At 35.0% G+C, this 14,894-nt stretch overlaps 2 protein-coding genes across 2 annotated transcripts; one reads left to right on the forward strand and one right to left on the reverse strand.

Annotated features, from left to right (window-relative positions):
• Window positions 1-2,405: 2,405 nt before the first annotated feature.
• On the forward strand, window positions 2,406-6,038 carry LOC114761422 (caffeic acid 3-O-methyltransferase). Its single transcript, XM_028950780.1, has 4 exons — window positions 2,406-2,926; window positions 4,689-4,999; window positions 5,092-5,156; window positions 5,536-6,038. Exons 1-4 carry the CDS (start codon window positions 2,508-2,510, stop codon window positions 5,836-5,838), a joined length of 1,098 nt encoding a protein of 365 aa, XP_028806613.1. The 5' UTR covers window positions 2,406-2,507; the 3' UTR covers window positions 5,839-6,038.
• Window positions 6,039-10,685: 4,647 nt separating this feature from the next.
• On the reverse strand, window positions 10,686-14,516 carry LOC114761430 (protein DOWNY MILDEW RESISTANCE 6). The gene is made up of 4 exons (XM_028950789.1): window positions 14,215-14,516; window positions 13,852-14,099; window positions 11,331-11,655; window positions 10,686-11,229 (listed from the first exon to the last, which is right to left on the reverse strand). The coding sequence occupies exons 1-4, from the start codon at window positions 14,410-14,412 to the stop codon at window positions 10,981-10,983; spliced, it is 1,020 nt and encodes a 339-aa protein (XP_028806622.1). The 5' UTR covers window positions 14,413-14,516; the 3' UTR covers window positions 10,686-10,980.
• Between the last annotated feature and the right edge of the window lie 378 nt (window positions 14,517-14,894).

Raw genomic sequence — 14,894 nt, forward strand, 5'->3', positions numbered from 1 at the left:
CACATGCCCTGCAACAATTCGTAAAACAAAGATTTTTATCCCTTTTTAGGCCTGTGCGAAGGTGACCAAAGATGGACAACTGCCCGTTTGGACCGTTGCCTGCTCTGGTTTTTGCTTTCACCTGTTGACAAACGGCTATAAACCTTTTTATGCATAAATAAATAAATATTAATGTTACGACCACCAACTTGGTTGTTTAATTAAATGTTTACAATTTACGATTCTGCTTACATATTCATTAATAACAGAACATTTCATCACGGTAATTAATTAATACGCAAATCCCACAAAGAATTCTACACTCGGACTCGGGGATGGCGTGTGATGAATAAAGAAACCTTATCAGCAGGCAAACTAAGCAGAATAATACGGCATTTGCGTCTTTGATTATTAATTAAGATAATGTGGTCGTCGTCTCCATCAAGGGGTGCTCTCACGTTAGGAAATAATCAAGGAAAATCTGAACAGAGTTGGTGGGGGAAGTTGGTGAAGGATGCGACGTTCGGTGGCGAGTAAATAAAGAATTAATCGAATCGTATGTAAAGACTGGGAATTTTTGCCACTAGTAATTTTATAAGGTTTGAGTTTATTAATTTTAGGCGAATTTAGAGGCCAACATTGAGGTGGATATCCGGAATTTCCACATCGCATCATTCTTTTTTTCCTGCTCTCTTGTTATGTTTATATATATATATATATATATATATATATATATATCATGTTTTAAGATATTAGGTAAGATGTTATACCCTTTGATTTGTCAATCCTACCATTTTCGGTGCTTAGCTAAATTACTTTGAGAAATTCATGGTAATGATTGGAACTACTACCTCAAATCATTAATATAATATCAGTTGACTAATTTGAAAAGAATAAAAAAGTTAAATAAATTATTTTAGAATATTATATTTATTATTTTTTTAACTAATTTGTGTGACTTCTAAACTGATATACAGTCTAATAATATATATAAATATTTCAAAAAGATCATGTAACATGTGTTATGATTATGTAATTTTTTAATTTTTCTTTTTTTAAAAATAATATATTATAGAATATATGAAAATGACTAGTTTTTATCATTTTGAATAAACTGCAAACTCCCAAGTCTTTTATACTTGATGGCCTCAGCATGGTAATTATGCGGTTATAAACTTGCAAATAAGATCACGAAAAAGAAAAATCGTAAATAAAAACGCTGCACTCTATTAAATAAATAACCATAATTTCAGTGCTTTCATTTTCCTTCTCATTGAAAATACAAGAGGAAACCTATTATTCTTTCAATCCTTAATACAAGACCTAATTGTTAAGTTAATTTTAGTCCTAAATATAAAACTTATTTATCATATTTATTAATTTTTTCTAAATTATCTATATGGATACTCCTTCAATAATAATTAGGTAAGCAAGGGAGAGAGGATATTAAAAAAAATGATTATGGTAAACATGTCATATTTTTTATAATTAACTTACTTACCTGGTTTCCTTAATCTAATCAAATTAGTTAAATAAGTATTATATTAAGGATCAGAAAAATAGTAACGAACATGATACATCGTGCATGCTAAAAAACAGGATATATAATAATTAATAAAAAGTGGAAATTAAATTAGCATGATCAAATTTTTGGGGAAAAAATTCGCTCGCGAATTGCAAGTATAAAAGTTGATTTTCTGTTCATAAAAAGTGAAAGGCAAGAAAATAAAAGGCAAACAAAAAAGAAAAAAAAAAAAAAAAAGCGTTGTCACAGTTGCCGGGAACGGGGCCTGCAAAAGCAACCATCTGGAGTAATGAAATACCACCCACATTACTGGATGGATTAATCAAGTGAATTCCAAGAAACGATCAATAATAACTAGTGTTGTTATTTAAGATCCAAGTAACGCCATGCATTAATATCATTAGCATGCCTTCTTCTCACGTATACGGCCAACAGATATTTTGCCCCCCAATATAAAAAAAAAAAAGAATTAATCACAATATTTATCTGGTTTCCATTCTCATTCAAAATATTTACTTCAATTTGCGCCGTTAATACTTTAATCTGCAACAGAGTGGCCTAATAACCAAACACAGCCTAAAGGGGCCAATGAGTTGGAAGGAATTGTATGTTGACTCCTTATATGTACATGCTTGCGTCTTAACTCGTGAAACTTTCAACTTGAGTTGAACATTTGACCGAATGAATAATAACAATAATAATTAGTAAACACATAAATATAATGAACACGTCAATATCGTAATTTAATTTTTTAATCTTGCGGTTGCTTGCTTCTCGTATAAAATTCAGCACCCAATAATGCTCGGTCGTATTATTGTGGGGTACCCGTGGGGTTGGTGAAGGGCATCCATGGAAACTTTTCTGTACAAAGGGACCCTGTTCCCACCAGTATAAATCCACTCACCCCCACCGTGCTGTGCGTCGTCACCATTTTCTTCTCCTTTCTCCTTCTTTCCCCCAAAACGCAGGAACTCAAAAACCAACCGATTGGCCTCAGGCCGTCATGGGTTCAGCCGGCGAGACTCAGATAACCCCGACCCATGTCAACGACGAGGAAGCGAACCTCTTCGCGATGCAATTGGCCAGCGCATCCGTGCTTCCCATGATTCTGAAATCAGCTCTCGAGCTGGATCTGCTCGAGATCATCGCCAAGGCTGGCCCTAATGCTCAGCTTTCTTCCTCCGATATTGCCGCCCAGCTTCCGACCAAGAACCCCGACGCCGCCGTGATGCTGGACCGCATGATGAGGCTGTTGGCCTGCTACAACGTACTCAGCTGCTCGCTCCGAACCCTTCCGGACGGCAAGATCGAAAGGCTCTACGGTCTGGCCGCTGTCGCTAAATACTTGGTCAAGAACGAAGATGGCGTCTCTATTGCTCCTCTCAACCTCATGAATCAGGACAAAGTCCTCATGGAGAGCTGGTACTTCCTTCTCCCTTGCCCACTCCATTACTTAATTTACTTTAACCTAATGCTTACTGTTAACTTCTTAACTAATCTAATTTATAGATTAAGATAACTAATTGTGCTAGTAGTCGTTAATTTTAACATTCTTTTAAGTAATGATAAAATGCGATCTCTGAGGACAAAATGGACGGGTTATATTGGTTTCGTTTATTTTAATGTTTATTGATTTGTTTATTAAACGTAACAATTATATATGTCGGGTCCATCGATGGAAAGATCAAGAGATGTTCAGTCTCGCACGCTTCCATGGGGCGCTCCAATTGGCGGGTAGGGAGAAAATAATTATTGATCGTCATGACATGGAGATACGGCATATTTAGATTTTTTTTTTTTCAAACCACAAAATAGGGAAGGTTATAAATAAAGTGGCATACTCCATTTTTTTTTTTAATCTCTCCTTAATCATTTTAAAAATAGAGAGATTCTGAAGTGGAAATAAAATTCTATCCAACTTCAAGAGTTATCACTTTCACATCACTGAGGAAGCAAGGGTGCGGTTTGTTGATAGAAATTGAGAGGAATGTTTTGAAAGCGAATTCCGGTTTTGAATGGCAATTACCAGTTCGGGCAAGTTATGTAGATTAGGAGTATTTGCCCGTACTTGTAAGCAAAGAAAAAAGAAGAATTAATTAATTAATTAATGAAATAGTTAATCACACCCGGAAGATTAATTAATTATTTATGTGGGTACGTGAAAGTGGCACAAAATTCAAAGGGGTTAGAGGGGGGAAAACTTAAAAAGGCATATAAAGAGCGGGCCCAACCAGAAGGGCTAGTGTTGAATATATATGGAGGGGCAGATGGAATGGGACAATGGAGATTGGAGGCCACTCATAAGTTGTGCGGTGTGTGGAAAGCGGAAACTATTAAGTAATGGGAATGGGGACCACACTCTTTGAAAGGTCACCACTCTACCTACCGCACATGCCATTCTTCTTCGCGTTTCCTAGTTATTACTCCTCTTATTTTTAATATAAAATCTATTTTAACTAATTTGATTGGATTAAAAAAATTAAATAAATCATTTAATTATAAAAAATATGTCATATTTTTTCTAAAACACTATAATCATCTTTCTTAATATCTTATCTTCCTCTTCTACTTGATTATAATTGAGAAAAATCTGTAAGGGTAATTTTAAAAAAATAAATAAATATGATAAATAGGTCTTATATTGAGAATTAAAATTAACTCAACAATTAAGTCTTATATTAAGAACTAGAGGAGTAATTGATTTAACTTTTATGCCCTTTACCAAGTTAAGTGTTGAGTAATGCTTTATTTTTTGTTTTCATGAGTCATGACTATTTCTATATTCTCATTTTTAGTTACGGCCTACGGGCTAACGTTAGTTGATCTAACTTGGACTATGTATAGTCAGAGGCGAATTTATAAGTCTGTCTCGAATTTTGTCCAAATTAGTAGAATTTTTACCTCTACTCTTTTCGAAAATGTAGATGCATTTTAATTAAATTTCATTTTTTTAAATAAATAACTTTTACGTATTATCAATGAAGCGCATTAAAAAAAAATAAAATTAAGAGTAAAATTAATATTTGAGACGAAAAAAAAAAAGGAGAGTTAGTTTTGCAACAAAAGTTAAAAGAAAATTCACGTAACTTACTTCAGCAATTAAGTGAAGTGAATTGAGAAATGTTGAAAGGAAGGGTTGAGAATTGAGAGGTTGGATATTGACATGGTGATGTATATATGGAAGGTACTACTTGAAAGACGCAGTTCTGGAAGGAGGGATTCCATTCAACAAGGCACATGGGATGACATCGTTTGAGTACCACGGCAAAGATGCGAGGTTCAACAAGGTGTTCAACAAGGGCATGGCCGACCACTCCACCATCACCATGAAGAAGATTCTCGAGACCTACACCGGCTTTGAGGGCCTCACATCCCTCGTTGACGTTGGTGGCGGCACCGGCGCCGTCATCAGCATGATTGTCTCTAAGCACCCCTCCATCAAGGGCATTAACTTTGACTTGCCCCATGTCATTGAAGACGCTCCCTCTTATCCAGGTCAGGCCTTAATTCTCAACTTCCCCTTAATTATGCATATCTTTGTGGACTTATTTTGTGAGTTCTGAGATTCAAATTGGTGTTTGCTGCAGGTGTTGAGCATGTTGGTGGCGACATGTTCGTCAGTGTTCCAAAAGCAGACGCTGTTTTCATGAAGGTGACTTCGCTTTAGCTCTTACACTCTGTTTGATGGTGCATTGGTTTTGGTTAAATCCATGTTTTGACCAAAACTTGCTCTTACATCTTCAAAATCAATATAGTAGTTAATACCAATCACACACTTTGAATCATTGAACCATCTGGTTGTATTAGATTTTCAAGGGCCCGAACGAGTCACATCACCTTACAACTAGGCTATGAAGCCAATGACAAAAAATTGGGGAAAAAAAAACTTTGGATCCTTGTGTGGGTCTTACACTGTCACCTAAACCTAACAAACTTGCAATATTCTATGCTTGAATTGCAATTCATTGATGGCCCAGAAACATTTGGTTCATTGGAAGGCTTGGCTCACTGGTAATGTAATGTAAATGCAGTGGATATGCCATGACTGGAGTGACGAGCACTGCTTGAAATTCCTGAAGAACTGCTATGATGCTCTTCCAGAAAATGGGAAGGTGATAGTGGCGGAGTGCATTCTTCCGGTGGCTCCGGACTCCAGCTTGGCCACAAAGGGAGTGGTCCACATCGACGTTATCATGTTGGCTCACAACCCCGGTGGCAAAGAGAGGACTGAGAAAGAGTTTGAGGCTCTGGCCAAGGGTGCTGGCTTCCAAGGTTTCCGTGTTGTTTGCTCTGCTTTCAACTCCTACATCATGGAATTCCTCAAGAAGCCTTAACTTCTTCAATTTCTCTCGCTTCTTCATACATACATACGTGATGCATTTGAGCTTGTCACTTTGTGATTCTGATGCTTTATGTACAATCTGTTGATCCGGAAATTCTAGTTTTCTTTCTATATAGGAAAAAGAATCATCAAGAAGTTATTGTATTCTGCCTGGATAAAATAAAATGAGTCTTTTCTCTTGTGGCTTAGGAATTTGCTTCCTTAACTGTCCACTCTCTTTCTTCCCTGTGACAAGGCATCTTCTGTGCTTGTTGGGGGTAATTTTAACAATATGCTGATTGCTGAGCAAACCGAAACTGAAATTAGCTTCTGCGATTGAAATACTGTTGAGGTCTTAATACATGGAATCAGTTTTAATGCTCATCACTTTGATGAGTAAAGTAAGCTAATCAGATCTTAACTATTTATATCTTATTTGGATGGTCTAAATGTAATTTTTTTTATTTGTCTAAAATAATTATTTTAATATGTATAGAATTTAAAATAGAGATAATTTTTTAACTAGCATTTTTTCAAAAAATGATTTTTTTTTTCTATTTAAAAGTAGTTAATTAAAAATTTTAAGTCTGAACTATTCAAATCACATATAAACGGTTTAAAACTGATGAGTTTAAGGTACTCATCATGATAATGAATACTGAAACTAGTTCCATTAACATGTACAGCCTAACATAACTCAGATGATAGGTTCTGATACATAACAGTTACCATTACACAGAGGCAACACTCATAATAGGTGAGAAATCATAAAAGAAAACATGGGGAAAGGAGAGGGAAAGAGCAGAGCAAAGAGAAGCCTCCAAGGAGAGACAACACCAGAAACTTCCACACCATTTCGCTTGCAAAACTTGAGACACGTAGCCACTATTCCCTGAACCTTAACGGTTTCTTTGGTGCGTGAGTACTCCTTACACACATCCTCAATAGTGCGCAATACAATGTTGTCCTTATTGGCCACATATATATGATGTCTAGGACCTACCAATGACTGGGAATGGAAGGAGGTAATCAAAAGAACACGATAGTCACATTGGAGAAGGGAAGTAGCTAGAATATATCATCCAAGGAGATGAGCTGCAACAGGCCACTATGTGTATTTAGAGTCCAACTTAGCTTATTGGAGATCCAAAACACAAGTACACGCTTTGGGGGAAGCAAATTGGGCTATCATCCGATGCGCTGAGGGTAGGTAAATCCATATTGGAATGCACATTCAAAAAGCTGATGAATTCAATTATGGGGCTGTTGTATTTTCGTATTGAATTCAATTACGTCATCACGTAATGTGCCCTGCACAGATGAGCTGTGAATCCAGGAACACACCCTTCTCATTATTCACCGCTAAATGACGACGCCTTAGCATGATGTCATCCCATGACGATTCTGTGATCCCATCCCAATTTTTATTATCAATTTTAATTTAAAAATGGAAAAATCTTTTTTTTCTTCTGAGTTGATGGTATTCAACGCCTAGCGATTATTAATCCCCTCACATAGTACTGGCCATGAGGTCTCTCTATATACACTCAGATCCTCAATTTTTAATTTGAGATTTATGTATTTTTCCTCTCAATTAAATTTTTTTTGGAAAGAATTCAGTAAATAAAAATAAGAAAAATATAAGCATATGCAAAATAAGTTTTTCAAAAAAAAATCGTCAGTTAACATCACTTGAAGCTTTTAAAACTTCAAATTCACATCATTTTAATATACTGACTTTAATTTTAAATATAAAATACAAAATTTTGGATAGTATATTACTCCTCTAATTTTTAATATAGGACCTAATTGTGGAATTAATTTTGATCATAAATATAAGATTTATTTGTTATATCTATCAATTTTTTTCAAATCACCCTTATTGATACTCCCTAAACCATAATCAAGTATGAGAGGGAGAGAGGATATAATGAAGATGATTAAAGTATCTTAGAAAAACATGTCATATTTATTATAATTAACCAACTTATGTAATTTTTTTAATCTAATTAAATTAGTTAAATAAATTTCATATTAAAGAACTGATGAGTATTGTGGTTTTCTTACACGAAGATACCTGAATCCCAATGTGTTTTATATGGTTGAAGAACAAAACCGGGCCGACAGTCTCCATCAAATCCAAATGTGCTCTCGATAGCTTAAGAACAAAACCAGGCCGACAGTCTCCATCAAATCCAAATGTGTTCTGTACTGTTTAACAACCAAACAAGGCCGAAAGTCATCACCAAAACTGTTAGTTGAGGCGTTAGCAGCCTCACTCCCATAAGTAAGAGAACAAAAATTTAAATATCAGGAAGCGTACTTGTTAGAAGGACTATTTCTTAACTGTTTTAAACCCGAAAGGGATTAGTTTCAAGTCTAATGTATCTAAAAAATAGCCGACAGTCTCTGTCAAATAGGATCAGCACAGCTTGTTATATTGAATTGATTGATTACCTATGAAAATGCTACAAAGTCTACAACTGGCGATAAGATTGCCAACACGATGGCACATTAGATGTCTTATTCTATATTATCAAGTGAGGCGTTGAAGTTTCGAGAGTTCCAAGATACTCCTCCGGTCCTTATTATAAGACCCAATTTGACTTTTTATTTGGTCCTAATTATAAGACCCAATCCATTTTCTCTCTTATATTTATGCATTTTTTTCCAAGATAATCCTTCTAATAATGATAGTTTTAGCCAATATACTTAATTAGCAAGGATATTTTAGGAATAACAACACTTATTTATTATAAATAACCAACTTAACTTACTTCCTTAATTTCCTCAAATAAGTCAATTGGGTCTTATAATTAGGACCGGAGGAGTATTAAAAAAAAAAAAGAAAGAGTCCCAAGACGTTCAATATCTGGGTGCCTAGAGTAGAGAGATCATTCCCACGGAGATTATTGCCCCCGCATAGGAGCTAATCAGGCTGATAGAGTAAAATTAAAAGCTTTAATTAAGAAAGAAATGTACAAGTATCGTATGAAATATTGAGGAAAGGTAGAAGTATCTATAAAATCTTTTTTTTTTTCGTATCAATTATGGCTCCACGCTTTCAAGGTAACTTCCACAACTTCATCTGTGATTATCTGATTTAGGCACCGAACTTATTGACAGATTAGCTACCCCATTTGCCCCAGCAAGACAAACAGGCAATCATACTATTCAACCTCGCATGATTATCGCCCAACCCTATTATTGAACATTATCCCAATTTAATTTGTATAAGACTCACTTAGCTAATTTAGGAAGATTAAAAAACTAAATAAATTATTTAATTATAGAATATATTATATAATATTTTAAAAATATTTAAATGCATCATTAGATTGTATATTAGCTCATAAATTAGAGATATTAGTTTGGAGATAAATAATAAATATAAATAATTTAAAATAATTCGTTTGGTTTTTTTATTTTTTTTCCAAATTAGTCAATTGAGTCTTATATTAAGGGGGTGTTTGAATACCCTGAAAGGTGCTTCTCAGAAGCACTTTTTCACAAATCGAGATAAACTTCTCCACATATTTATCTCGTAGACCGTGAAATTACTTCTAAAATCATGGTTTGGTTTCCATCTAAACACCCCCTAAGAACTAAAGATAGTATAATACTATCTCTAATTCTAAATATAAGAGTTAGACAAGAGGTTTGTTTTGATGTTAAATATAAGGTTTTAATTTAGCTTGTCTCTCAGATTTATAATTTTTTTTCCAAAATATTCATATTACTGGGTATATAATAAGGGGTTTTCATCAAGGCTGCGATGTTCTACAGAAAGCAACGCAACACTGAGGATGGAAAAGCTGGCCGTTAATAACTCAATCTAGATTTTTAATCGCACCCTCGTTGATTGTTGAGCTGATGAAGTTTTTCCTCTATATATTATCCTGCAAAGCCAACACCAAACTTGAAGCTGCCCGGCGGAGATCATTAGCTGCCAAGGAAACTCTCGATCATTCACTAAGCCAACGCAAAAGTGTCTTCTTTTGTCCCAAAGTGAATAATTGTATGCGGATTATACGGGCGGTGTTAATTATAATTTATTAAATGCATAATCACAAGCTGCATAAAACAACTCTTATCGTCTCGTTTACTCCTTATTTAATTCATAATTTTTTTGACCAGTCCTTAGTTAATTCTGAACATTAGCTTTGGTCCTTAATATAAAGCATAATTAACTAATTTAAAAAATTTTAAAAAGTTATTAAATTACTTTTAAAAATTTATATTTATCATTTTTATCCAAATTGATTTGTCTTATTTGTAAATAAATATATAGTCTAATGATACATATAAATATTTTAGAGAGATGATGTAACATATGTTATAATTAAATAATTTAACAACTTTATCTGTCTCTCCAAATTAATCATGTAGGTCTTACATTAAGGATTAAAAGTAATACTCTAGTTTTTAATATAAGAAACAGTTTAATATTTAATTTTGTCCTAAATATAATATCTCAATCTAATTTATCTCTTATATTTATCTTCTTCTTCTTCTTTTTTTCCCAACATAGTCATTGTTTAGGCAACTTCAGCAACTAAAATACTGTTGATTTCTGCAACTACTAATATGCATAGCTCAACACAACTACGATAATAGGTTCTAGAAAAGATAACATGGAGAAAGGGGAGGAAAACATGAGAGAGAAGAGAAACCTTCAAGGAGAGGCAATACCAAAACTTCCCACACCCTTTCCTGATCCTCCCCGTGTCATTGGTGCACGAGTACTCACTCCTACGCGCATATTTAGTAGTGCACAACACTGCGTTGTCCATATTGGCCACATATCATGTCTAGGACCAACCAATGATTGCGGACATCATAATATTTCATTGGTCTTTATTAATGAATACCCTGAACATAGTCCACCACATTCGTTTCATTAATTCATACTAATGTTACAACATTCTCAGGATTCAATTCTGAGATTACAATGTTTTCCTTAAATGCCTTACTGAGATCAGTAATGAGGAAGCAACCGGCTTTAAGAATCTTCATCGCTGCACTAATGAAATATTCTGATGGAGCAGAAGAAATCATGTAGCAGTGCTATGACCTAACACGGAGTGAAAATTGGAAGAAGAAAGAGGGAACTATGGTCCCTTAATCTAATCTTCAATCTCACGTTTAAAAAGTTTTAGCCGTTCTTGAAAAGTTCCAAACAACTGATGTCTTTCTGCAAGTCTCTGCTCCAGAACTTCTTATAATACTCTGCATAAGTATAGCCCCTGTATATGGCTCCCCGTCCATCTTCTGTGAGTGGTTTTGCAGGGCTGATCAAAGCATCGTCCTGAGGACACAGAAATGAAGCCACCGAAAGCCTTGGCCTCTCTGAGTTAACCACAGCACGATGCCACACACTCTTGTAAACCCCATTACTCAGAGCCTGCAAAACCATATTCCACACAAAACTGTGAACAATGAATGAATATAATAGATGCTGCCATGAACAAGACGAGCGTGATGTTGTTTAGTGCAGTGGGGTACCTGGATTTGATCCCCAATGTTGATAACGAAGGCATCAGGTTGGGGTTTAATGGCGACCCACTTTCCGTCTTTGAGAACTTGAAGCCCTGAAACGTGGACGTCTTGTAGGAGAATGGTAAGAGCATTAGGGTCGGTGTGACCTGGGAGGCCAAAGGTGAGCTCTGGTTCTGGACATGGAGGATAGTAGTTGACCGCCATGTGTTGACCTTGTTCACCTAACACCTTCTTTATGTAATCCTTCTCCAGCCCCAAGCTTTCTGAAATGTATTCTTCTATCCTCTGCCCCAACTCTCTCACCTCCATGCAGTAATTTCTCACTGTATCTCTGTTCATCATACCATTTCATGCACTTTACATCACACTCCATATTACAAAACGACAAAACAAAAAATATTTATAGGGATGATTGCGTGCTTAAAAATGTTGCGTTAGGTATAGACTTGTGAAATAGTAGCAATAAATTAATTAATTAAGATTTGTCGTTAGAAATTTAAAGACGATATATTATCAAACACAAAAATGAAAGGAAAAAGTGAGAGAAAAGCTCCCTGTTAAAAATTTTATTAGTGAGAATGACGGGATCATTTAAATGTTAATATTATAATTAAAAAAAAAAAAGAGGAGAGAAGAGGATGGGAAGAGACTACGGGAAAATCTTTTTCTATCAATACTTCACAAATTTTGTGCATGTTTTTCCACAAAAAATATTTTAATAGGTTTTGATAAAGCTGGACTTATAAATAATAAGAGTAAAAAAAATTTCTTTTTGTTGGATTTTTCTCTCTTGAATACCAATGAAATCTTCAATAAAAACTTTTCACGCATTTTATGAAAAAAGGGAAGAAATGGTCAAATGGATGATAAGCATTGAAGGCGTGTGGATCTTGACATATTTCTAGAAGGGGGTGACTTGGTCCGTCCAAGAAAACGTCAATGCTCAATTGGAGTCCTTCAGTGATATCAGCAGCTCAGGAAAAGCCCAGATCCTCCCACCAAAGCCGGGGGCTCATAACATCACATCCGGCACCGACCCGTTCATTTAAACGGGGCCGGTGGTACGAACCACTTGGCTTCTTAATTAAAAAAAATCATAATCATTTATTATAGTCGTAGTTCTATAAAATTTTTGAACTTTTTTTCCCCCATAATCGGTGATATTCAGTCGTTCATATTTTACCTTTGCATTTTCAGTGACAGCGGTGTCCTATCATATTTTTGGAGCACTTTTCCAACGCTTCAACCGTTTCAATTATCATTATATTTATTTTTTGGTAAAAAAATAGAATCATTCGAAATTTCAAAAGATAATTTATCCTATTGAATTAATTTTTTGTGTGGACTAGTTAATTAGGAAAAGTTAATTGTAGAAAGAAATGACAGTATGGTGCCAGGAGCACCGAATAAAACAAAGAACGGCAGCCAGAATCCAGAATCCAATCTAACTTTATTTTGCCATTTTAATCGTTCAACATGTGACCTTTTAGGGGCTGGCGAGTTTCTTTATTGCGAAGAACATGACACCAACATGTAAAAGAATAAATACACATGTAATATTATGAGGAAAAGAATATATCCACGTCATCATGTTCTTGAGTCATTGAATTTATCCTTAAATATTTAAAAGTCTTAATATTAATAGAATTTTAATTTTCTTTATAATTTCAAATAGTTGAATTTAGTTCCTATAATTTTATAATGATTTGATTTGAGTCTAAGTATAAAAAATAAAATGACAACTCAATAAAAGTATATGGATCATGTCTTAAATTCAGATAAAATCTTTATAAAATGACATGAATCAAGACTCACAATATGAAATTATATGAACTAAAATCAAAATTCAATCAAACATAGTAATCCTATTTAAAAACACATATCCTTATTAGAGGCACAAAAAGAGGGATAAATTCTCTACTTTTAGTCATTTCAAAAGATAAAATATATAAGTTGATCCAAAAAACATACATAAAATTAGTATGGCACAGATTATTATTTTTTATTTACTAAAATGAATTGTTTTTAAGGTTTTCTATCATATATATGTTTATGGGTAATGGAAGCTATCAATCAATTCCATATATTTATGAAAATTAAGAAAAGCCGCATTATTAAAAACCAATACACTATAAAAACTTATTTTGAGTTCCATGTTTAAAAAAACACAGAGCACTATTTTTTTAGCCGGATAATTAAATGAAGCTCAAATATATTTTTTTTTAAAGAGAAAATTATTTAGAAATGAGTTTTTTTTTTTGTTTTAGAAATTTGTACATGAAACATCGCATGTGAAAGAAGGATATATCAACAGTGAATTGTCCTAATCTAAGGTTGACATATTTAAAAGGATGTTTAGATAGAAATCAAATTATTATTTTAAAAATATTTTTATAATTTACAAAATAAATGTATGAAAGAATTTACTTCTGAAAAAGTGATTCTTAGAATTAATTTTGAGGATCGGCAAACACCTGTTTAAATTGTACTAAAACCCGGAAGAAGGGAAGAAGGAAGCAGAACATACTTGAAAGAGGGAGGATTAGAAGGCCATTCAGGGACATAGGTGTGGAGAGGATAACAATGGAGTCTGAGGTAGTCCCTCCAATTATGGACCTTCTCCTTGTTCACGTTGAAGCTCGTCGACAGTCTCACTGTCTTCGAAGGATCCTCCGAGTACAGCTTCATCTTCTCCTCCACCGGCAACCCGAAGAACTCATACGCCACTTCCGCCATTTTCTTCACCGCCTCCAAATCCACCCCATGATTAATCACCTGCACATCCAGTTAGACATATCACACTTTCAGCTATTACTTGAACAGAGCACCAACACACCCGTCAAGACCATCTATCTATAGTATGAAATCGTGGGGAAACTAATTGGAGGACCTGGAAAAAACCATAGGACTTGCAGGCCTGGCCAACTCGGTGAACCGTATCATGTCGGTCAGGGGAAGACAGGTCGATGACGGGAACATCCTCACATGCAGAGACCTGGGAGAGACGAGGACGCTCCGATTCCGGGCGAACATAACTCGGCGGGAGGCTGGTGTGGTGGATTCCAGAGGAGAGGACCTTGGCTTGCATTTTACGGGGAAGAAGGAGGAGAGGAGGAAGACAGTGAGGACTCTGTTTTTGGAGGTAGAGAACAGGGGACAGAGGAAGGGGCAGGGGGGGGAGTGATTTGGCTGAAGGGCTGCCTTGAGGGTCATAGGTAGGGATGCATTTATACAAGATCATTGATTGCGCAGGGGGGCCCTCCCTCACTTTTTCCATTTTAAATATAGTAATTCGCCATTACCGCCAGCATTGCTTGGCTTTCCTCCAAATCCATCTCATCCAATAGGAAAAAATCTGGACCATGTTTTGAAAATTATCATCAAGTCTAACCACAATTAAAAATATAACTATGCAACTTGGAGTGACTTGGAGTTATTTCGAGACTGTACTGTTCACACACAAGTTAATAAAACGTAATAAAGGCTCCGTTTGTTTGGAGTCAAATTAATTGCAAAACATATTTCACGCAATTCGAAATAATTTTTTATAGGATGAAATATTAGTTATAA

The sequence above is a fragment of the Neltuma alba genome, unplaced genomic scaffold (assembly GCF_004799145.2).
Source record: "Neltuma alba isolate B1F8T4 unplaced genomic scaffold, ASM479914v2 tig00011120_pilon, whole genome shotgun sequence".
NCBI classification, from domain to species: domain Eukaryota; kingdom Viridiplantae; phylum Streptophyta; class Magnoliopsida; order Fabales; family Fabaceae; genus Neltuma; species Neltuma alba.